The sequence below is a fragment of the Myotis davidii genome, unplaced genomic scaffold (assembly GCF_000327345.1).
Source record: "Myotis davidii unplaced genomic scaffold, ASM32734v1 scaffold248, whole genome shotgun sequence".
In the NCBI taxonomy this organism is placed as follows: Eukaryota; Metazoa; Chordata; class Mammalia; order Chiroptera; family Vespertilionidae; genus Myotis; species Myotis davidii.
The window spans coordinates 819,720-843,525 of record NW_006299220.1 but is presented as its reverse complement, the minus strand read 5'-3'; the positions used below and the strand labels follow the sequence as shown (position 1 = coordinate 843,525).

At 38.4% G+C, this 23,806-nt stretch overlaps 1 protein-coding gene across 3 annotated transcripts in view; it reads right to left on the bottom strand.

The window, feature by feature from the left end:
- FAM73A (family with sequence similarity 73 member A) overlaps positions 1-23,345 on the bottom strand; it is a 74,804-nt gene extending 51,459 nt beyond the window's left edge. The window contains exons 1-7 of one of the 3 annotated variants that reach the window (XM_006774664.2): positions 23,313-23,345; positions 18,051-18,164; positions 12,394-12,571; positions 9,247-9,383; positions 6,245-6,371; positions 4,568-4,701; positions 3,441-3,564 (exon numbers count right to left, since the gene is read on the bottom strand). In XM_006774664.2, coding sequence (XP_006774727.1) covers positions 3,441-3,564; positions 4,568-4,701; positions 6,245-6,371; positions 9,247-9,383; positions 12,394-12,571; positions 18,051-18,149 — 799 coding nt within the window. In that variant the 5' untranslated portion in view covers positions 18,150-18,164; positions 23,313-23,345. Of the gene's footprint in view, positions 1-3,440; positions 3,565-4,567; positions 4,702-6,244; positions 6,372-9,246; positions 9,384-12,393; positions 12,572-18,050; positions 18,165-18,446; positions 18,453-23,312 lie in introns of those variants that run through there. The other 2 variants (XM_006774666.2, XM_006774665.2) reach the window with 2 other exon arrangements.
- Between the last annotated feature and the right edge of the window lie 461 nt (positions 23,346-23,806).

The window sequence follows — 23,806 nt, the reverse complement described above, 5'->3', positions numbered from 1 at the left end:
GGTTCACAGGATAGTGACAAAGGATGCTCAGTATTTCCAGTTACCAGTTAAAGTGGTACCACCTGGAGTAACCATGGTTTTTAATTCACCAGGCCTCCTAGCTTTGAAACAAAGTGATTCTTGATCTTTTTTTTTTAATTTTGGGTATTAAGCATTGCTTAAAATTTTTAGCATTAAGTGCTATTTTGCACTGTTCCAAATTCACAAAAATATGCTTACTTAAAATTAGCTTGCCAAACCCGGTTTGGCTCAGTGGATAGAGCAGCCGTGGGCAAACTACGGCCAGCAGGCTGGATCCGGCCCGTTTGAAATGAATAAAACTAATCAATAAAATATATTTTTAAAAAAATTAGCTTAACAGAATCATACTGTATTTTTCTTTATTGATTTCAGAGAGGAAGGGAGAGGGAGAGAGAGATACAAACATCAATGATGAGAGAGAATCACTGATTGGCTGCCTCCTGCATGCACCCTACTGAGGATCGAGCCCGCAACCTGGGCATATGCCCTGACTGACCAGGAATTGAACCCGGAACCCTTCAGTCTGCAGGCCGACGCTATATCCACTGAGCTAAACCCGTTAATGCCATACTCTATTTTTAACAGCTTTTTTTTTTTTTCCTGGTAGAAAACATTATTGTTTTATTTTTGTTTTGTTTTTTAATAGCTTTATTGGAATATTAGAGGCCTGGTGCAGCACGAAATTCGTGCATGGGTAGGGTCCCTAGGCCTGTTTGCAATCAGGGCTGATCTGCGGGGCAATCAGAGGATCTATCAGGGGCCCCCACTGGCATCCACCTTGGCCGGCCTGGAGCTGCCCATTCACTGGCCCCACCTCCTGCCACTCCTGCTGGTTACCTTCCTCTGCAGGGTGACTGGCGGGCAATTGGTGGGGTTGGGGGAGGCTGCTCACACCTGTCTTGGCCGGCCTGGGGCCTGTGGGCTAAGGGCAGCTCCTGCATTGAGTGTCTGCCCCCTGGTGGTCAGTGTCCATCATAGGCCACAGGCCAACACTATCCACTGAACCAAACCGGCTAGGGTTAAAATATATTTTTATTGATTTTAGACAGGAAGTGAGAGGGAGATAGAGACAGAAACATCAATGATGAGAGAATCATTGATCGACTGCCTCCTGCACACCCCACACTGGGCATCAAGCCCAAAATCAGGCATATGCCCAGACCAGATGAACCATGACCTCCTGGTTCCTAGGTTTATGCTCAACCACTGAGCCACACCAGCCAGGTTATCTGTTTATATTTTGAATTCCAAATTCGTGAAATAAGTTTTGCTGAAGCTCTAACTTTGTCAATAAAACCTGACCCGTGTGCCTTCCAAAACTAAGATGATTTGTAAGGGAGTATAAAACCAGTTATGAATACTTCGGGCAAATATCTTACCTGCAGAAAAGCTGGCAATATTTCCAAATAAAATGTCAACTTATATTAAACTTTTTCAAAAAATGTGTTTTTTTGTTTTGTTTTTTTAAAATATATTTTATTGATTTTTTACAGAGAGGAAAGGAGAGAGACAGAAAGTCAGAAACATCGATGAGAGAGAGACATCGACCAGCCGCCTCCTGCACATCCCCCACTGGGGACGTGCCCGCAACCCAGGCACATGCCCTTGACCGGAATCGAACCCGGGACCCCTCAGTCCGCAGGCCGACGCTCCATCCACTGAGCCAAACTGGTTTCGGCTTCAAAAAATGTTTTACATTTTCCTAAATTACTAGCTAAGTAGATAAATACACATATATTTTAGTATATCATAAAGTATCCTAAGATATCTTTACAATCAAGATAAAAAAAAATGTGAAAGTAGAGTCAGTTGAATTTTTACCTGCATGAACAACAAAGTGTCTTAATAATTCTTGGTATAGCTAATATAATATTGTTTTCAACTGTAATAAAAAATTTTTGAAAATATTTTTTTAATAATGATTCTTGGGACCTAAGGTAACTTGAAAGGGTCATGCCTCAGATCTCTGACTCTGACCCCATCCATTTTCAATGTGATGTTGTGATATAATACGTACTATATATTTATCAAGTTCCTGACACCGAGCTCCTAAAATCCTTGGAATTTCCTGAGTGATGAGGGTTACAGGAGCATCTTTTATTATTTATAATAAGCCCTTTTCAACCCATAGGAGAATTTATGCTAATTAGGTGACTCTTAGAGAAAGGGGGATGGATCCAAGGGAACCAACCTGTGATTGAAGGTTGGAACTTTAAGCTCCAGCCCTGACCCGAGGGGAGTGGGGCTGGAGAGGACATTAATCACCAGTTGTCAATGATTTACTCAATGGAGCCTACACACTGAAGCCTCCAGAATGCTCACTACAGAGCTTAGAAAGCTTCCAGGTTGGTGAACACATCCAGGTGTCTGGAGGGATGAAACTCTGCACATTCCCCTATGCCTGTACAAATCAAATCTCTCACCTAAATTCAAAATGCACAGACACGTAAACAATTCAAAATGCAGCCACTTTCAGTACTTCACCTTCAGAAATAAATGTTGAAAAACTTAACATTCCTTAAATGGTTTTTTGTTTTGTTTTTTACTAGAATACAACAATCCTCCTCAATAAAAAGACTCAAATTATTTTTAACAAAAAGAGATAATTTTGTCTTATTTCATTTTTTTGGAGCATTTACAGAAATGCAGGAAGCAATTTGAATAATTCTTTCTTTGGAAGACTTAAGTCTCTTAAAAAAACACAAAAAAGTCTCTTCAACGTTCTTTTCTCTTTAAAATAGGAAACAAAGGCAATGGTATATAATAATAAATGTATTGATTACTTACATCAAAATCTAGCCTGCAATTAAAACGGAGTCCAAGAAATATAATTACTTAAAATATTTTAAATGTGTGCAATGATTGACATGCACATTTCTGGTGTGTCTTAATGTCCCACTTTTATATTATTGTTTATCCCTCTCTCTAGCACTTTAACTGGGATTCTTTCACTTAGAATATACCAGATTCTTTTAAAATAATGTCACAATCCTTCCTACTACAAGTACTTGAATTTACACCTTTTTTTAAAAAATTGATTTTAGAGAGGAAGGAAGGGGGAGAGGGAGAGAGCAAGAAAAACATCGATCTGTTGCCTCCCATACACAACCTGACCAGGAATTGAACCCACAACCTGCGTATGTGCCCTGACTGGGAATTGAACCCAAGACCTTCCAGTGCATGGAACAACACTCCAACCAACTGAGCCACACCAGCTAAGACTTGACTTTGTATCTTAAAGCCATTAAGTTTACTTGAAAAATAAAACTGAAAGAAAAAACAATAAATATGATAGGACATTTTGGCTCTTTGCTATTTCATAAAAAATATGTAACCATAGTAACATAGTTAAATAATTACAAGAATATAAAAAATAAAACCACATATTTAATAAAAACCATGTAAAATATCCATCTTACCAAAATCATTAGCAAGAGAATTAGGATCAGATGCCCCCAGCGTAGCTTCAAACTCCTCTTGGAGACGATATGCTCTTTGCAGCAGAGATTCAAGCTTATGGATAAATTCAGTGCTAATAATATCCTAGAAACAGAGAAAAAGGAACACAGCGAAATTATATTTTAATGTTGAACTCAGAAACATTTTCCACTTTTAAATGAAAGGCACGGAAGTGTGGGATATAAAAAACTACTGTAGGGTGGTGAGAATACTGTGACAGAAGTCAGGAGGCCTGGGGTCTAGCTGTGCCTCTGGCTAAATCATCTCAGTTCTCAGAGATTCGGTGTCTTTGTGAAATTGTGTTGGACCAAATCAGCGATTCTCAAAGTAAGGTCCCTGGACCAGCAGCATCAACATTATCTGGGAGCTTGCTAGAAATGCAAATTCTCAGGACCTACCTCAGCCCCACTGAATTAAAACCCTGGGCCTGGCTGGTGTGGCTCTGTGGTTGAGCATTGACCCATGAACCAGGAGGTCACAGTTCAACTCCAGTCAGGGCACATTCCTAGGTTATGGATTCAATCCCCAATAGGGGGCGTGCAGGAGGCAACTGATCAGTGATTCTGTCTCATCACTGATGTTTCTATCCCTCTCCCTTTCTCACTCTGAAATAAAAAAACATTAAAAAATTTTTTTAAACCCTAGGGGTGGGGTTCTCAAATCTGTGTTTTCACAAGCCTTTCAGATGATTCTGATGTATGCCCAAATTTGAGAATCACTAGCCTAGATGATCAGTAAGTATCAGTCCAGCTCTAACTTAATGTGAGTTCTGTGAATATAATGGAACTTAATTAAATCCAAAGCACAAAACAGACATTTACAAATTCCTTTAGAAATCATATCTGCTTTAATTCTATACATTCTTAGAAAATCAGGAAACTTGATGATAATTTGCAAATTTGGAATGTAACAAGTAACTGAACAGAAAAAGCCCAATAACAAATAGTCCCAAATAATCCTAGGGGAGAAAATAAACAGTTCTATTATTAAATGCCATAGAAAGCAAGTGCACTGAATCAACAATAAAAATAGTTTGATTCCTCCAATACTATGAAGACCACTCTCAGATAAATCTCCCTTAACTTACATCTACACTTTCTTCAGCAATGGCATCTCCTGCACCCAATTTAATGGAGCTACAGGCTTCATCTTCAGCCTGTCTATTTCGAAAGGTTAGAGCTTGTTCCCATCGACGCAATGCCTCTTCAAACAATTCCATACCTAAAAATTAAGAACAGAACAATTGTAAGTAAGCAAAACCAATGCCAAAATAAATCATCTGGGGTCTCAAGTGTTTTTCACATTGTTATCATCAATGGCAAACAATCTGACAGTAATTTCGGCACTAAAGAATAATTTTATGCTCACATCATTTCATAGTATAATCTTAATTTCCCAATGTATTCCAGTAGTTCCAGTCAACCAAAAATAAGAGAGAAATGACATTTAAAAATGTAACTCAAATGTATATGGTGCTTAGGATTTTTCTAGAACAATATCTTGAATTCATCAAAAGTCCAACAATAATGGCAAATTTTTATAGTCACACAACTATCCTTCGAAATAACCCCTAAGTTAAAATGAAAACTGACAAATAAGTAAAAGAAACTATTTGATAAGAAGCTATCAGCTGACACATAGGGCTCTTACCAATCCTGATTCTATGATATTCAGACTCCTACCCGCTTCTCAAGTTTTGCTCTATTTCTTTTCAATATTCCAAGAGAAGCTGTGAGGTAGTTTTACTAGACATAGAGTTATCTAGAAGCATAGTGAGCTTAATGCTCTGGAGACCTTTGGAAAAGGTGGCAAAAGAACTACTCTTACACCTTTCCCCACAGGCAGGAGTACCTACTGGGATACTACTGGAGATGATCAGAGTGCACTCAGAGGCACACAGTCCTGACAAGTCATCATCCCCTTTACTGCTCATTGCCTGGGAGCTGCATCAAGGGTTTTGGGCTTTTTTATTATTATTAATTAATATGAATTTCCTTTCATTAAAAGGAATATAGCCTGAAATAGAGTAGAGAAAAACAGTGAAAGCATTCTCTGGTTCTCTTTCTGAGACCCAGTGAGACTTTCTAGACATTCTAATGATCAAGCCAAGAGATGTAAAACACAGGCCTCTTTCTATTTAAATTCTTCTCTGGATAGAAGAAGAAAATCAATAATAGTTAGGTAAAAAGGTAAATGAAGAGAAAGGCAGGAACTTAAATCAGGAGGCCACAAGCCAGAAGCCACTAAGAGCAGTTCTCAACCTGTGGGTCACGACCCCTGAAAATACATCCTGCATATCAGATATTTCCATTATGATTCATAACAGTAGCAAAATTACAGTTATGAAGTAGCAATGAAAATAATTTTATGATTGGGGGTCACCACAACACCAGGAACTGTATTAAAGGGTCGGGGCATTAGGAAGGTTGAGAACCACTGAGAAACTAGAAGAGACAAGAAACAGATTCTCTCCTAAGACTCCAGAGGGAGCATGGCCCTAATGACACCTTGATTTCAACCCAATGATAAAGATTTCAGGCTTCTCACCTCAAGGACTCTGAAATAATAAATTTCTGCTGTTATAAGCCACCAAGTGGTAATTTGTTACAGCACCCTCAGGAAACTAATACAATAGATTGTGTTATATACACTAGATTCAGTAGATATAAGAACATTTTAAAATTATAGTTGCTTCCCTTAGAACGAAGTTCTTTAGTTTCATATTAAATAAGTATATCTTAAAACTTTATTATGTTATTCCTACCCATCAAGTATAAGTTCTCAGGAGTAGTCACAGGAATGTTAACAAGTTTAATGTCATCTTCATCTGTTTTGTCCCAGGAATTAGAATTGCCACAAGCACAGCTATGACAAGAATTGACACTCTGAACCTAAAATTAAGATGGACAAAAGTTACTTCAAAATCTCTTTTTTCATAGTATTTTGAAACTTTTTATATTTATAAATTATTTATATAAATCCTATTTCTAGCAAAACAATCCATATTATTTCTACTTGAAGAAATAAATCTGATTATATTTAATCAAATTTTGGAGTAATTAAGACTAAAAATTCTAAGACCCTAAAAATTTTATTTGTTCAAAAATACACAAGAACAATATTTTAAACATAAATCAGTTATTTTCATCAAAAATCAAGCAGTTTTTTTATAGTTCATTGGCTTATTAAGTATTTACTTATAAATTTTATCGACACCTACTTTGATTTGAGGTAACTAGTGTTAACCCAAAAATAAAAGGGTAAAATGAGAGGCAACAAGCATTTATTAGAGATCCATAAGAATAGCTACTCAGGCAGCACTGATTCAGGTGGAAGTCCTATAAGTGTTCTGAGTAGGAAAGAAAGGCAAGGGGTATTTATGAGGAAGAAAAGGGGGCCAACTACTCAATGAAGGAAGGCATTTCTGTAAGTGCAGATAAACTAAAATAGTGATGCTAATTCTAAACCATGTTTTTCATTTTCGATCCGGCAGTCATAGTATTTCTGATTTCTTGTTATCTTTGCAGTTATTTGGGGTATAATGCTGCTTTAGGCCTAGTAAAAAAGTTATTTTACCCTGGTTTTACATTCCAAAGATTTGAGGTACAGTAAGACTTGCAAGGCAGTTTCTCTGGGATAGCAATTCTGACTCCATTTTAAAGTGGAGATCCACCTCAAAACAAAAGACACACACAGGATGAAAGTGAAGGGATGGAAAAAATTTCCATGCAAACGGAAAAGAATAAAAAGCTGGCGTAGCAATACTCATATCCAACAAAGTAGACTTTAAAAGCATGATGCTAAGCGAAAGAAGCAAGTCAGAGAAAGATAAATATCATATGATCTCACTCATTTGTGGAAAATAATGAACAATATAAACTGATGAACAAAAATAGAGCCAGAGGGGGAAAAATATTCTAGAATATAATAAAAGTAATCCTGTTATTTGCAGATATTTAATATTTTCTACAACTTTTGTGATATCATCATACTATGTTAGTACAGTTTTGGTAATATTATTATATTTAAAATCCTTTTATCCTTGAAATATTTTTTATTGCATGTAATATTATATGTAAGGTCATTTTTCTTGAATAATTGGTGTTTACTGCACATAACATTATCATATTTAAAATCATTTCTCTTGAGATATTAATGTTTAGTGCATGTAACATTATTATATTTAAAATCATTTTTCTTGAAATAAAAAAAAAACTAAAAAAAAAATACCACCCAGCCACGCGTAGCTCAGCGGTTGAGCGTCGACCCAGGAACCGAGAGGTCACCGGTTCGATTCCCAGTCAGGGCATATGCCCAAGTTGCGGGCTTGATCCCCAGTGGGGGGCATGCAGGAGGCAGCCGATCAGTGATTCTCATCATTGATGTTTCTACCTCTCTCTCCCTCTCCTTTCCTCTCTGAAGTCAATAAAAATATATAGTTTTTAAAAATAATAATAAAATAAAATACCTTGGGGAAAAAAAGAATGGGGCAGCTATATATTCTAACAAAATATAGAAGATACAGAACAAAATATGGTGTACTGTAAGTTATTTTTTTAAATAAATACACATAAGCCCAGCTGGTGTGGCTCAGTTGGTTGAGTGTCATTCTATGCAACAGGAGGTGTCACAGGTTTGATTCCCCATCAGGGCACATGCCAGAGTTGAGGGCTCTATCCCCAGTAAGGAGCATGCAAGAGACAGCCAATCGATGTTTGTTTGTTTCTCTCTCTCTCTCTCTCTCTCTCTCTCTCCCCCCCTCCCCCATCCTCTCTCTGAAATCAATACAAAAAATAAAAAATAAATGAATATATATGATGGTAGAGGCATGCATTCCCTGAAAGATTATACATAAGAAAATGTCAGTTTGTCTCAAGAGGGGGAATTGAGGATCAGGAATACATCTTTCACTGTACATTTCTTGCTTCTGTATTTAACAAATGCATATACTACCTATTTTTAAAATAATTTTAAACTATATTAGAGTTAAACAAACAGTAACTTCATTCCTCACTCATCAATCAATCCTATATAATAATAGGTTAATAAGCAAATCAACCAAACAAAATGACCAGTCACTATGATGTGTACTGACCACCAGGGGGCAGACACTCAACGCAGGAGCTGACCCCTGGTGGTCAGTGTGCTTCCACAGGGCTCACAGCTGGCGAGTGCAGCGGTGGTGGCGGGAGCCTCTCCCACCTCGGCGGCAGCACTAAGGATGTCTGACTGCCAGCTTAGGCCTGCTGCCTGTGGGGAGCAGGCCTAAGCTGGCAGTCAGACATCCCCTGAAGGCTCCTGGACTGCAAGAGGGCACAGGTCAGGCTGAGGGACACCCCCCAATGCACGAATTTCATGCACTGGGCCTCTCCTTCTATAATAATACTCGGAAGACAGAGGTGAGGAACTCCATACTTGGCTACAGCAAATCAAACATTTTTACCTAAGCAGGCTTATCAAGTGAGTTTTGTGACCTAGTACAAAATCTGGATGCATCTTCCAGCTTTTTGCAGAACATGTAGCTTTGAAGCAACATTTCCATATCACCACCATTTTTATAGGACCCCATGGGACCACATCACTTACTCAAAAAACCTGGAAACAAACTGGCTAAATATTTAGCAAAAGGATAATTTCATTTGCCTGAAGAAAACAGGCTCAATCAGGTTTTTTAAGGTTCTTTCCATATTAAGAACTACTGTAATTGTATAACATTTAAACCAATAGATAATCTTAAAAGAATAATTGATTTTCTTCTTTACTTACAGAGGCCAAACTCTGTGCAGAACCTGAGTATTTACTGAAAAGTCCTCCATTAGCATAGTTACAAGACTGAGATCCTTTGTCTTTGATAGAACTTAAAGATAATGTCAAATTCTGTCTACTACTGGAACAACTTGAACCTACCAAACAAACATAAATATTAAAAGTATCATAAGTCCAATGATAAATTTCAGGTAAAATTTCAAAGTTTATGTTATATTAATTCACAAAGCTGATCTTCAAACATATTTCACTCAATTGTATAAATTATTAAATGTACACCATTATTAAAATCTACATCTTTATACAATGTTTTTAATATTGCTAAAATATGATTCTTAAATGAAGAATAAAACATTCATCTAATTAATTAGGGTGGTATTTGATGATCTAATGTAATTAATATAAAAATATTGAAAACTCTGAACCTCCCCTGGCCAGGTGGCTCAGCTAGTTGAGCGTCTACTCATGAACCAGGAGGTCACGGTTAGATTCCTAATCAGGGCACATGCCTGAGTTGTGGGCTTGATTCCCCAGTAGGGGGTGTGCAGGAGGCAGGCAATCAATGATTCTCTCTCATCATTGATGTTTCTATCTCTCTCTCCCTCTTCCTTCCTTTCTGAAACCAACAGAAAATTTTGTTTTTTTTAATCAATAAAGCCCTAACCGATGTGGCTCAGGGGATGGAGTGTCGGCCTGCGGACTGGAGGGTCCCAGGTTCGATTCGGGTCAAGGGCACATGTCCAGGTTGCAGGCTCGATCCCTAGTGGGGGGCATGCAAGAGGCAGCCAATCCATGATTCTCTCTCAGCACTGATGTTTCTATCTCTCTCTCTCCCCTCTCCTCTCTGAAATAAAAAATATGAATTAAAAAGAAATCAATAAAAACATATCCTGGAGTGAGGATTTTTTAAAAAATACAACTATGAACCTTTAAATTATAAATTTAACAATATAAGCATTTCCTTTCCTGAATTACACATAAACCTTATCCATATCACATTTCATTGTGATTATTTTTTTTTTATACAGCTGATGCCCTTAATCATCTATCCATTGGTTTAGGGCAGATATTATGCCTTAGATTATCTTAATGCAGTACCTCAGACACTCTTCTATTCAAATGCTGGCATTTATTAGTTATATGAACTTAAGCAAGTCATTTACCATATCTCAATTTTCTTCATGTATAGAATTGGAACAATAACATAATTATAGTCCAAATTCATAAGATTTCTATAAAGATTAACTAACACAGTGAATATATAGCATTTAACACTGTACCTGAAATCTAATAAGATCTCAGTAAGAGCCATCATTACTGTTGTAATATTCACTAGACTTGGTACAAAATAGTCATTTGTTAATGATTTGCTTTGCAAATGAATCACAAAAGCATATGATACACTAAATCATAAACCTAAAAATAATTTAAAAATTAAGAAAATAAGAAATCCCGCATGCTCGAGAAATTATTTTCATTGACACAATTTAATAATATGTACTATATCACTAACAGAAACTACATTATATACTAAGGAAATAGTCAGCAAGTGTATATGTAGCAAGAAAAACATCCTAAAGTGAATAATGGGGCACTGGTTAAATAAATAAGGGTTTATTTATACAAATTTAACACAGTACATATTAAAAGTGAGAGCACATATGTGAATTATTTTTTATAATACTGAAAATTAATAAGTAAATAAAAATGTAAATTATGGCATAAATATATATTTATTGACCTGGAAGGACATTTTTACATACTGTTAAATATTTTAAGATCATGTTACAAAAGGTATGATCTGAATTTTACCTAAAATATATAAATCATCCCTGACTGACTTGGCTCAGTGGATAGAGCATCGGCCTGAGGACTGAAGGGTCCTGGCTCAATTCCAGTCAAGGGCACATGCCCGGGTTGACTGACAGCTCGATCCCCAGCAGGGGGTGTGCAGGAGGCAGCTGATCAATGATACTCTTTCATCATTGATGTTTCTATCTCTCTCTCCCTCTCCCTTCCTCTCTGAAATCAATAAAAATATAAATAAAAATATATAAAAATCATTTTCTTATACATAATACAGTAGTCCCCCCTCCCCCACCTTATCTGTCAGGAATACATTCCAAGATGCACAGTGGATGCCTTAAAACACAAACAGTACTGAACTATATATATAGATATATGTATACACACAGTTTTTTCCTATACATGCATACTTCATGGTTTCCCTTTGGCACATGCAAATTGTCAAACCATTACTCTTGTACTTTGGGGTGATTATTAAGTAAAATAAGGGTTATTTGAACACAAGCTCTCTGACACCGTGACAGTCAATGTGATAAGTGAAATGGCTACCAGGTGATTAAAAGGTGGGTAGCATATATAGCGTGGATGTGGGGGACAAATGGATGATTCTGTCCCAGGCCAGATGAAGCAGGGCAGCATACAATTTCATCACACTACCCAGATCGGCACACCATTTAAAACTTACGAATTCTTTATTTTTGGAACTTTCCATTTAATATTTTCTGATGGTTGACTGCAGGTAACTGAAACTATAGTAAGCAAAACCATGGATAGGGGAGACTACTGTATAAAATTTTATGTCTCAATATTATCTTTATTTGTTTTTGTTTTTTTCCCCTCAATATGATATTTAAAAGGAAATATAAATGGACAAACATATGCCAAAATATTATCAGTAGTTATTTCCAGGGGAGCAAAGTTTCCAATAGTTTTAATTTCTTCTATTTGCTCATCTGTATTTCCTAATTTGTCTAAAATTAATCTGCATTACTTATGAGTTAAATATTAAGGAAGAAAATTTTGGCGACTAAACCACTGAAATTATTGCATTCAGTTATGATTTACATATAACATTTCTTTTTTTAAAATATATTTTATTGATTTTTCACAGAGAAGAAGGGAGAGGGATAGAGAGTCAGAACCATCGATGAGAGAGAAACATCGATCAGCTGCCTCCCGCATACCCCCAACTGGGGATGTGCCCACAACCAAGGTACATGCCCTTGACCGGAATCGAACCCGGAACCCTTCAGCCCACAGGGCGACGCTCTATCCACTGAGCCAAACCGGTCAGGGCTATTACATTTCTTTTGTAGACTTAATTTAGCTACTTCTACATACCTTTTTCAGACGCTGCTCTTTTAGTGTATTCAAGTATGAGGTGCTCTGGTTCCCATGGTAATATTTTTCCTTTCTTCTTCCCACGTCTTCTTTTAAAATGATGGGCCAGAAAAATTACAGATACAGCAGTCACTGCAGTTACCACAATCAACTTTTTAGCTACCGGTGAAAACCTGATCTGGAAAAGATGCAGTTAGGTTGAGAAAAACTTCTTTTATTTGTTCACGTAAAATAAAGACACAAAAACTAAAATTATTCTTAAACTAATCTAGTATTAAATACTACCCAGGTGATATTTATTCATTCAATGCAGCTAGCTCAATTTGAATTGTAGAACCAGCCCTCCCACCAAAAAAACCAAAATGAAGTAATTGTTTACCCACTGCTCTGAAGTTCTCAGGTAAGTAAAATGTTCCCCAAGGAATCAAGAGGAGCATAACATTGTTCAACCTCGTTAATATTTGTTGAACAACTAAGGATTAATTCTGCAACTGAATTTTCCGCCTAAATGATAGCAAGATTTTTCATTATGGGAATGATTAAATCAAACCTTCTCAATGAACCAATTTTTTTAACCATCTAGAAATTTAGACCAACATACATTAATTCAATTTCTAAAAGCATCTGAATAAGCCATTTTATTTGTGAATTAATCAACAAATTCTCAGCATCTTACAATGTACTTGCACTGTGCTATAAAAATTAAAATAAAATCTATTGTACTAATTATAGTCCATAAACATTTAGGGAATGCCTTCCATTGATCAGGAAGCACTGGGAATACAGAAAATACAAATCTTGCCCTAGCTGGCGTGGTTCAGTGGTTGAGCATCAACCTATGAACCAGGAGGTCACCGTTCGATTTTTGATTCCTGGTCAGGGCACATGCCCATGTGCAGGAGGCAGCCAATTAATGATCCTCTCTCATCATTGATGTTTCTATTTCTCTCTCCCTCTCCCTTCCTCCAATAAAAATATATTTTAAAAAAAACGAAAGAGCCCTAGCCGGCTTAGCTCGGTGGGTAGAGCATCAGCCTGTAGAATGAAGGGTCTCGGGTTTGATTCCGGTTAGGGGCATATGCCTGGGTTGCAGGCTCAATCCCCAGTGTGGGGCGTGCGGGAGGCAGCTGATCAATGATTCTCTCTCATCATTGATGTTTCTATCTCTCTCTCCCTCTCCCTTCCTCTTTGAAATCAATAAAAAATATTTTTTTTTAAGAAAATATCCTACTCCTAAAGAAAAAACAACAAAACTTAAAAAAAAAAAGGAGGAAGGGGGGGGGACTAGTACCTTTCCACTGCCTTCCATGCAGCAAACGCTGGGGCTCTTGTAGTGAGAGCCTTTCTTTAAGTATATGACGCCAGTTTATAATTTCTTCAGTAAATGTGGTAATTAGTGGTGTCTTGTTTCATATGTGGAATAAGGAGGTTGTTGTGGTTCATGCATTTATTATGAATAGTATGAATGTAGTAGTTATTAGACTATAGATCAATAAATAGGTTTAATAATGTTATGGTTGGCAAAGGACTTATATGCATGCATATAAGCATAACCAATGGACATAAGACATTGGGGGATAGGGGAGGCCAGGGGATTGTCAAGGGCTGGGGAAAAAAGGAGGCATATGTAATACCCTTTGTAATACTTTAAGCAATAAAAAAAAAAATCTAAAAAAAATATGTTATGGTTGGATTATAAATTAAGATAGAAATTATTTATCCTATATGAGCAACAGATGAATAAGCCATAATTTTACGTAATTGCATTTGATTTAATCCTCCTCAACTTCTAATTGCAATTGATAATAAAGATATAATTAGGAGGGTTACATTAATAGGTGAAATTGTGTATAAGACGGATAAGAGGGCTAGTTTTTGTCATGTTAGTAGAATCAGTCCTGATGATAGTGGAACACCTTTAGAGAGGGAAGGAGAGGGAGAGAGAGATAGAAACATCAATGATGAGAGAGAATCATTGGTCGGCTGCCTCCTGCACACCCTACACTGGGAATCAAGCTCGCAACCCGGGCATGTGCCCTGACTGGGAATTGAACCATGACCTCCTGGTTCATAAGTCAACACTCACCCACTGAGCCATGCTGGCGGGGCGTAAAATCTAAATTCTATTTATATGTTATATATTATTTTTACATAAAATTCCCATTAAAGTTTACAGTCCTAATCTCACGAAAAAAAGAAACCTTTCCATGACAAAAAATAAGGCAAATTTCCCAGGGAAAGATGTTTATCCTAAGTAATCTAGACAACACAAGGTTTGAAAGTCTCTAGTATTACTCCTGCCTATCACTTTTCATTTGTTACTTCCCCTCTCCCCCCAGGAAAGTCAAATACTTCTATACCATTGCCTGGAGCACTGGAACTACAGCATCTCATTTTCTTACCTCCGGACAAAATGAAAACTAGACATGTGTCCTATTCATTCAACATGCATTGCACATCAACTTATGGGCCACACGCTGAGAATAAAAAGAAAGGAGTAAGACCCTGTTCCTTGTGCTCATATTGCACAATCCTCCGCCCTCCATAACCTGATGCCACTGTTTAATGGTCTTGTCAAGTTTTCCTCCCTCATCTAATGTTCTCTGAAAACAGAATAGTTATTTGGTTACATACAAGTCTCCTGCTCCAATAACGTTGTTTCACTTTACACAGCTTAAACTTCCCACTAGAATTAAATTGATGTATTCCTTTAAGTCCAACACAGTACTTACCACACACCTTTTCTTCCTCCTTTGTTTGTTTGTGGAAGGGTTCTAAGCTAACTCTTAGAGCAGCGACTACATCTAGATCTTGCTCAACACTTTGGAGCTTGACTGAAACACAGTGATGCTTAATACATTTATTTTGAATAAATCTGACAACTGGAACATACCACAAGTCACATGCTAACTGCAAACTCTGGAAAATGGGGATATTAATATCTTCCTCATACAGTTGTTATAAAAGGAGATGACATATATAAAGTAATATCTCACACAAGCAGGCATTCAAAAAATGTGAGCTCTTAATATTTTAGTGCAGGGGTGGGCAAACTTTTTGACTTGAGGGCCACAATGGGTTCTTAAACTGGACCGGAGGGCCAGAACAAAAGCATGGACAGAATGTTTGTGTGAACTAATATAAATTCAAAGTAAACATCATTACATAAAAGGGTACGGTCTTTTTTTTTTTTTAGTTTTATTCATTTCAAACGTGCCGATCCGGCCCGCAGGCTGTAGTTTGCCCATGGCTGTTTTAGTGTAACAAACACCTTATTTTGGAATAACTTTACATTTACAGAAAAGTTGCAAAGATAGTAGAGAAAGTTCCCACATCACCAGATTTTCTCTGATATTAATATCTTACATAACCATAGTACTCTTGTCAAAACTAAAAAATTAACATTAGCACATTATTATTAACTATAGACCTAGCCCTGGCCAGGTAGCTCAGTTGGTTAGAGTGTTGTCCTGATATAACAAGGATTCCGGTTCAGTCCCCCATCAGGGCACATACAAGAAGCAACCAATGAATGCATGGATGGGTGGAGCAGCGAACCTCTCTCTCTCTCTCTCTCTCTCATCAATTTAAAAAAGAAAGAGCTATAGCCCTATTCTACTTTCACCAGTTTCCCCACTATTGTTCTTTTCTATTCCAGGACCAATTCAGAATACCATACTGCATTTAGACAGATTTTTATTTTTAAGTGTTTAGTTAATTCCTAGTCTCTCTCACTCCACTCTGATTTTGGAAAATCAACTAAACTACTTACCCTTTTCCATCTGAAAAACAGAGTTTGTTTGTATTAACATGATACATTGTAATATACCAAAATAACCCTTAAGAAAACTGCAGAAGCTAAAGAGACTTAAGTATTTTGTTTAGAGTATGTATTCATTAAATGAAAGAAAAATACTTGGAAAATGTATTATTTCTTAAATAAATAAAACAGGGAAATAAAATAGGAGTGAATATTTATTGGGATGCTCACTCATCTTTACTATGTGCTGGACACTTGTTTCATTCCTTTTGTAGATAAAAATTGGCTTTGCCCTAGCCAGTTTGGCTCAGTGGATAGAGCATCAGCCTGCAGACTGAAGGGTCCCGAGTTCAGTTCTGGTCAAGGGCGTGTAGTTTGGTTGCGGGCACATCCCCAGTGGGGGGTGTGCAGAAGGCAGCTGATCCGATGTTTCTCTCGCATGGATGTTTCTGACTCTCTGTCCCTCTCCCTTCCTCTCCGTAGAAAATCAATAAAATACGTTTTTTTAAAAAAATTGGCTTTAAAGAGGTTAAGTATTTTGCCAAAGTTACTCAATCACACAATTCCAGTGTTGGAACATGAATCAAAAAGACAAGATATGCCGAAACCGGTTTGGCTCAGTGGATAGAGTGTCGGCTTGCGGACTGAAAGGTCCCAGGTTCGATTCCGGTCAAGGGCATGTATCTGGGTTGCAGGCACGTCCCCAGTAGGAGATGTGCAGGAGACAGCTGATCAATGTTTCTCTCTCATCGATGTTTCTGGCTCTCTATCTCTCTCCCTTCCTCTGTGTAAAAAATCAATAAAATATATTTTTTTAAAAAAAATTTAAAAAAAGACAAGATGTGTTTAAATCCATGCAGGTTATGTATCATGTGGTGAAATTACTTCAGTCACAATGGCATATCTCACTATTACTATGTTATATATTAAAATTATACTACATTATTATAATCCTATCTAATAATAGACAAACATGGTAATTAACCATACCTCCGACATGCTTCCCATTGGCTAATCAGGGCGATATGCAAATTAACTGCCTACCAAGATGGCGGCCAGCTGTCAGGCAGCTGAAGCAAACAGGAGGCTTGCTTGCTCCAGTGATGGAGGAAACTATGGTTCCCTGCCTGCTGCCACCCACCTCTGAGCTGCACTCTAAGCAACTATGTTGCAATTATAGAAGCTAAACAATCCCCAGAAACCTGCTTTCAGCCAGCCAGGCCTCAGAGCTGGAGTTGCAACAGTGTTTCAATTATAGTAAACCGACCCTAACAGCAGAAAGACTGGGAATGACTGGTCACTATGACACACACTGACCACCAGGGGGCAGACGCTCAATGCAGGAGCTGCCCTCTGGTGGTCAGGGCGCTCCCACATGGGGAGCTCTGCTCAGCCACAAGCCAGGCATGTAGGAAGCAGCCAATTAATGATTCTTCCTCATCATTGATGTTTCCATCTCTCTCTCCTCAGACATAGAAGCGTCAAACCTCAGAGGGAGAGAGGCAAGGTGAGGGGGAGGGGGGTTGGGGGGTAGGAGACCAACCAAAGGACTTGTATGCATATAAGCATAACCAATGGACACAGACAGTTGGAGGTGAGAACATGTGCTTGGGGGGCAGGAGAGAGAGATCAATGGGGGGGAAAGGAGACATGTAATACTTTCAACAATAAAGAATTTAAATAAAAGTAATACAACCCCTTTTAAGAGTTATGAATTTGATAACAACAACAACAAAAACACAAAATAAAACCAAGTTAAGTTGTAAACTACTTTAATAAATATTTTGACTGAACCTTTTAAAACTTCAACTAAATTTTAAACACTGAAAGCAAAATATGCTCTGAGCAATAAACTTATTATTCAACTTCATGTTAGTTTCTTTTTTTTTTTTTTTACCTGAGAAAGAGAATAGTACCAAGACAGGGGGCGATCAAACGCTCTTAGTGCTGTGGTCTTCAAGGAAAACTGTGATTCGCTTACTGTTTCTTCTGACATGACTCCTCTTCTAATCTTCATTAAATGAAACATAAAAACCACAAAGATTTCTGGTTACTCTACCAATATAATAAATTAATATATTAATAATTCATGATATTACATTTACCTGAAGAGCATTGTGAGCCAAATTTACTTGAACTAAATTTACTTATTATTACTTATTATTCACCAAAGCAGCCAAAAAGTATATGAGTTAAATTTGAACTTTGAGCCGAAACCGGTTTGGCTCAGTAGATAGAGCGTCGGCCTGCAGACTGAAAGGTCCCAGGTTCGATTCTGGTCAAGGGCATGTACCTTGGTTGCGGGCACATCCCCAGTGGGGAGTGTGCAGGAGGCAGCTGGTTGATGTTTCCCTCTCATCGATGTTTCTAACTCTCTATTTCTCTCCTTTCCTCTCTGTGAAAGCTCAATAAAATATATTTAAAATTTAAAAAAAAAAAAATTTGAACTTTGAGTTCAGGTAGTTAAATTTCCTTCCAGTTAAATAAACATTTCAGCTTTTACATAATACTTTAAATCTATTTCTTCCCATGTACTTCCTTCAAATAACAGTGGGGGTGGGTAACGGTGGGTACTGAAAGGAATCTGCTTGAATCATGATTCCCGCAACTAGAAAGGAACCTTGGCGTTCACTGAACTTCAGAACTCAGGCATTTATTATCCTGCTGTTCCATTTTAAAGATCTTCAAAAAGGTGCCAAATACATGCTATGAAATTTAGATATAGTTTTAATGCCTATTTCTATAGAAACCAAAGAAAGAAGAGTCAGATGTCTACAGATGAGGCAGCTGTCAGAGAGATCCTTACAGGTAACAGAACCTGACTGAAACATAATGGTTCAGGGTCTATGTTTTACAGAAACAGAAACCCAATTTTATCATTGTACCCAGCTGGACACATACTAAACAAATTCACAGAGTATTGCTGTATAAATTAGTTTACAAATTTATTCATTCACAATAAGGAAATATACTATCTAGTGAAAGAATAGTTAGACTATCAAAACATACCCTTTCTGAAATAAAATATTATAGGGAGCTGAATTAATAATTAATTAAAAATCCTGCCTGGTAAGCACAAATTTAATGGGTTCTGAGGAATATTCATCCAGGCTAAGAAAAAGCCTGAGAGGACTGTCTCTGGTACACCTACCAAACTAAGATTTCTTTTCCTTAGATAGTGCTATATAAACATTACCAAAGAGAAAAAACAAATTATCAACAATCCCTCTATAAAACCTTATTTGCTATACTTTCTTTAAGTCCTTTATATTTCTGCATGTGTTTTCTCTGCTCTCTTTTTCTGGATTCCAGCAGACTACTCCCTTCTGTTAATACCACCCCTTTTCAGACAAGCATTAAAACTACTGATTAAGTAGTTTCATTTCACATCAAACACAGCAATACATTTAGGATGGGTTATTGCTACTACTAACACCCAATCCCTTCCTAGTGCCACAATGTAAATTTAATTCCCCCTCACGCATATTGGAATTACATTGTTCAGGCTCAGGATAATTAGTTCTAACTTAAGTATAGTACACTTACACTAACAAAAAACAAACAAACAAAAAACTGTGATGTGGACATTATAGAGAAATACAAAGGAAACCATGAAGAAACAAACAAGGATTGCTGGCAGGGGTCATTGTTCCTGCGCTGGGACCTCCCTCTGCCACAGAGCTGGCTGGCAGCCATATCTGAGTTTCCATCAGTGATTCCCTGAGACTTTGCCCCATCCAATTTGCAGCCCCACTTAAGCTGTTTGTAGTGGCTTTTCCATATGAAAGACCTGTCCTGGCTCAGACTTCAGACTTTGCTAAAATCTCTCAAACAAGCTGCAGTTGGCATCAGCATGCCCCAAACCTATCAGTAAAAGGTCCAAGACCCAGCACTAGCACCAGCCTGCCTTGCTTCACAGGTGGGCCTCACCTGGTCACTTCCAAGCCCAATACAAGTGGCAGCCATCTGCAGACCTGTCTGTAGTTCCTGCCCCATGGCCCCAGGCAGTGGCTGACTTTGCACCTCCCAGGAGGCTCCAGAGCCAGTGCACCAGGTGGGACAGCTTACAACCATACCAGATTACAACTCTACACATCCACAAAAGACACACTCAAGGGGAAGATTCAGTGAGTACCAAAGCCACACTGAAACAAGTCCTGCTCGCCCTGGCCGGTTTGGCTCAGCGGATAGAGCATCGGCCTGGGGACTGGAGGGTCCCGGGTTCGATTCCGGTCAGGGGCATGTGCCCCGGGTTGCGGGCACATCCCCAGTGGGGGGCGTGCAGGAGGCAGCTGAATCGATGTTTCTCATCGATGTTTCTAACTTTCTCTCTCCCTCTCCCTTCCTCTCTGTGGAAAATCAATAAAATATTAAAAAAAAAAAAAAGTCCTGCTCCATAGGGGTGTCTTCTGTATAGCAGCTCTTCCACTATAGTCACAGCTGGTCCTCACAGCCAATTGGTCTGGCGGTCAATCCCTCAAACTGATGCCAACAGCAATCAAGGCTCAACTACAACAAGACTGTGTACACAGCCCAAGCAGGGGTGCACCTAGTGTGCCTAGCTCAGGTGACTCAGGAGTCTGAACCACTGGGCACCAGAGGACATTTACAACACAAGGCCACTCTACCAATTCCAGGAGACATAGAAGCTCTACCTAATACACAGAAACTAACACAGGGTAGCAGCCAAAATGTGGAGACAAAGAAAACAGGTCACAAATGAAAGAAATGGAAGCAAGCAAACAGAGTTCAAAACACACCCAATCAGAAGAGCAAAAAGAAAAAAAGAGTTAAAAAATATGAAGGTGGGACAACTTCAAGCATACCAACATTTGCATTATGGAGGTGCCAGATGAGAAGAGAAAGAGAGCAAGATATTAGAAACCTATTTGAAGAAATAATGACAGAAAACTTCCTCTATCTGGTGAAAGAAATAGACTTACAAGTATTGGAAGTGCAGAGTCCCAAACAAGAGGAACCCAAAGAGGACCACACCAAGACACATCATAATTAAAATGCCAAGGGCTAAAGACAAAGAGAGAATCTTAAAATCAGCAAGAGAAAAGCAGTTAGTTACCTACAGGGGAGCATCCATACGACTGTCAGCTGATTTCTCAACAGAAACTATGCAGGCCAGAAGGGAGTGGCAAGAAATTTTCAAAGTGATGAACAGCAAGGACGTACAACCAAGATTACTCTACCCAGCAAAGCTATCATTTAGAATTGAAGGTCAGATAAAGAGTTTCACACACAAGAAAAAGCTAAAGGAGTTCATCACCACCAAACCAGTATTACATGAAATGTTAAAGGGTATTCTTTATGAAGAGGAGGAATAAAAAGATAAAAAATATGAAGAATAAAAAGGCAATAAATACATATCTATCAACAATTGAATCTAAAAATCAAAATAAACGAATAAGAAATCTAATGAACAGCCGAAACCGGTTTGACTCAGTGGATGGAGCGTCGGCCTGCGGACTGAAAGGTCCCAGGTTCGATTCCAGTCAAGGGCATGTACCTGGGTTGCGGGCACATCCCCAGTGGGAGATGTGCAGGAGGCAGCTGATCGATGTCTCTCTCTCATCAATGTTTCTGACTCTCTATCTCTCTCCCTTCCTCTCTGTAAAAAATCAATAAAATATATTTAAAAAAAAAAAAGAAATCTAATGAACAGACTAAGCTAGTGAATAAAATAGAATCAGAGGCATGGAAATGGAACAGACTGACCATTCTCAGAGGGAAAGGGGGTGGGGGACAGGAAGAGATAAAAGAAAGACCTTATACGCATACAGGCATTACCAACGGACACGGACAACAGGGTGGTAAAGGCCTGGGGCAGGGGAGAACCGGGTGGAGGTGGTCAAAGCGGGGGGAAAAGGGGGAACATCTGTAATACTCTCAACAATGAAGATTTAAAAGAAGCAAAAACAATACTGAGAGTAATTCACCCCAAGTGAATTTTTCCATCATAGAGGGTTCCAAATTTTTAAGCAGAGGGAAAAGAAAATAAACACTTCAATTTGCTGCAGGGGTTTTTCTCAAATGAATTCTGACAAATCTGTACTCTTACATTCTAACTACCTCATTACTTTTCATTTAAAATCACTGAGGAGCCCTAACTGGTTTGGCTCAGTGGATAGAGCGTCGGCCTGCGGACTCAAGGGTCCCAGGTTCGATTGTGGCCAAGGGCATGTACCTTGGTTGCAGGCACATACCCAGTAGGGAGTGTGCAGGAGGCAGCTGATTGATGTTTCTCTCTCATCAATGTTTCTAACTTCCTATCCCTCTCCCTTCCTCTCTGTAAAAAATCATAAAATATACTAAAAAATAAAATCACTGAGGAAGTGATTCCAAACTTAATCATTAATAATTGAATAACTTTTAAAAACCAGCCATTTCAGTTGCTTTCATTAGTATTAATTAAAATAAACATGAAGACAGTTTAATGATTATGCACATTTGTAGAGGGTCTAAATCATCACAAAAAATATTGTACTATGTAATATTACTCACTTGTCTCTATTCTAACCACTGGAGAGTTAAAAATAAGTGTCACAAATAGAGATTGCCTCTTAAACACCCTAAAATTCTATTCTACAACTTGGTTTTATAATCCAAGCAAGAATGAAACTATGGCCTAGCTCAGCCGTGGGCAAACTACGGCCAGCAGGCCGGATCCGGCCCATTTGAAATGAATAAAACTAAAAAAAAAAGACCGTACCCTTTTATGTAATGATGTTTACTTTGAATTTATATTAGTTCACACAAACACTCCATCCATGCTTTTGTTCCGGCCCTCCGGTCCAGTTTAAGAACCCATTGTGGCCCTTGAGTCAAAAAGTTTGCCCGCCCCTGGCCTAGCTGGTATGGCTTAGTGGATAGAGCTGAGGACTGAAGGGTCCCGGGTTCCATTCCCATCAAGGGCACATGCCCAGGTTGGGGACTCAATCCCTAGTGGGGGTGGGGGGAGGACGTGCAAGAGGCAGCCCACCAATGGTTCTCTCTGATCAGTGATGTTTCTCTCTCTCCTCCCTTCATCTCTGAAATCAATAAAAATATACTTTTTTAAAAAGAATGAGCCCTTGCCGGTTTGGTTCGGTGGATAGAGCCTCGGCCTGTGGACCAAAGGGTCCTGGGTTTGATTCCAAAGGGCAGGTACCTTGGTTGCAGGCTCCACCCGACAGTGCCCTGGTCGGGGTGCATACAGGAGGCAACACATCGACGTTTGTCTTTCTTTCCCTCTCTCTTCCACTCTCCCTAAAAATCAACAGAAAAATATCCTCGGATGAAGATTAACAACAAAAAAGAATAAAACTCTGAAATACCTCCCAAATGTTGATGTGAAGCATAAATCTGTATGACCAAACTTTGAGAAGGTACAAAGCAAAAATGCTTAGTCGCTACAATGATAACATTAAAAAATAAAGGTCTGTGCAACCGCAAGATCTGTTAAGAATCATCCTCCATAAAATAAATGTTGAACCATTTTACTCAATGAAGGGCTCCGACAGGACAATCCGGATGCTAAAGCATCTTCAAAGAAAGCATCATCTTCCCCATCCAAAATCTCCTCCCTGCTCACAACACGGCCATTCAAGCAGAACCTTAGACCGCACTGGCTGCCCGGCTGCCCGGCTGCCCAGCTCCAGGGCG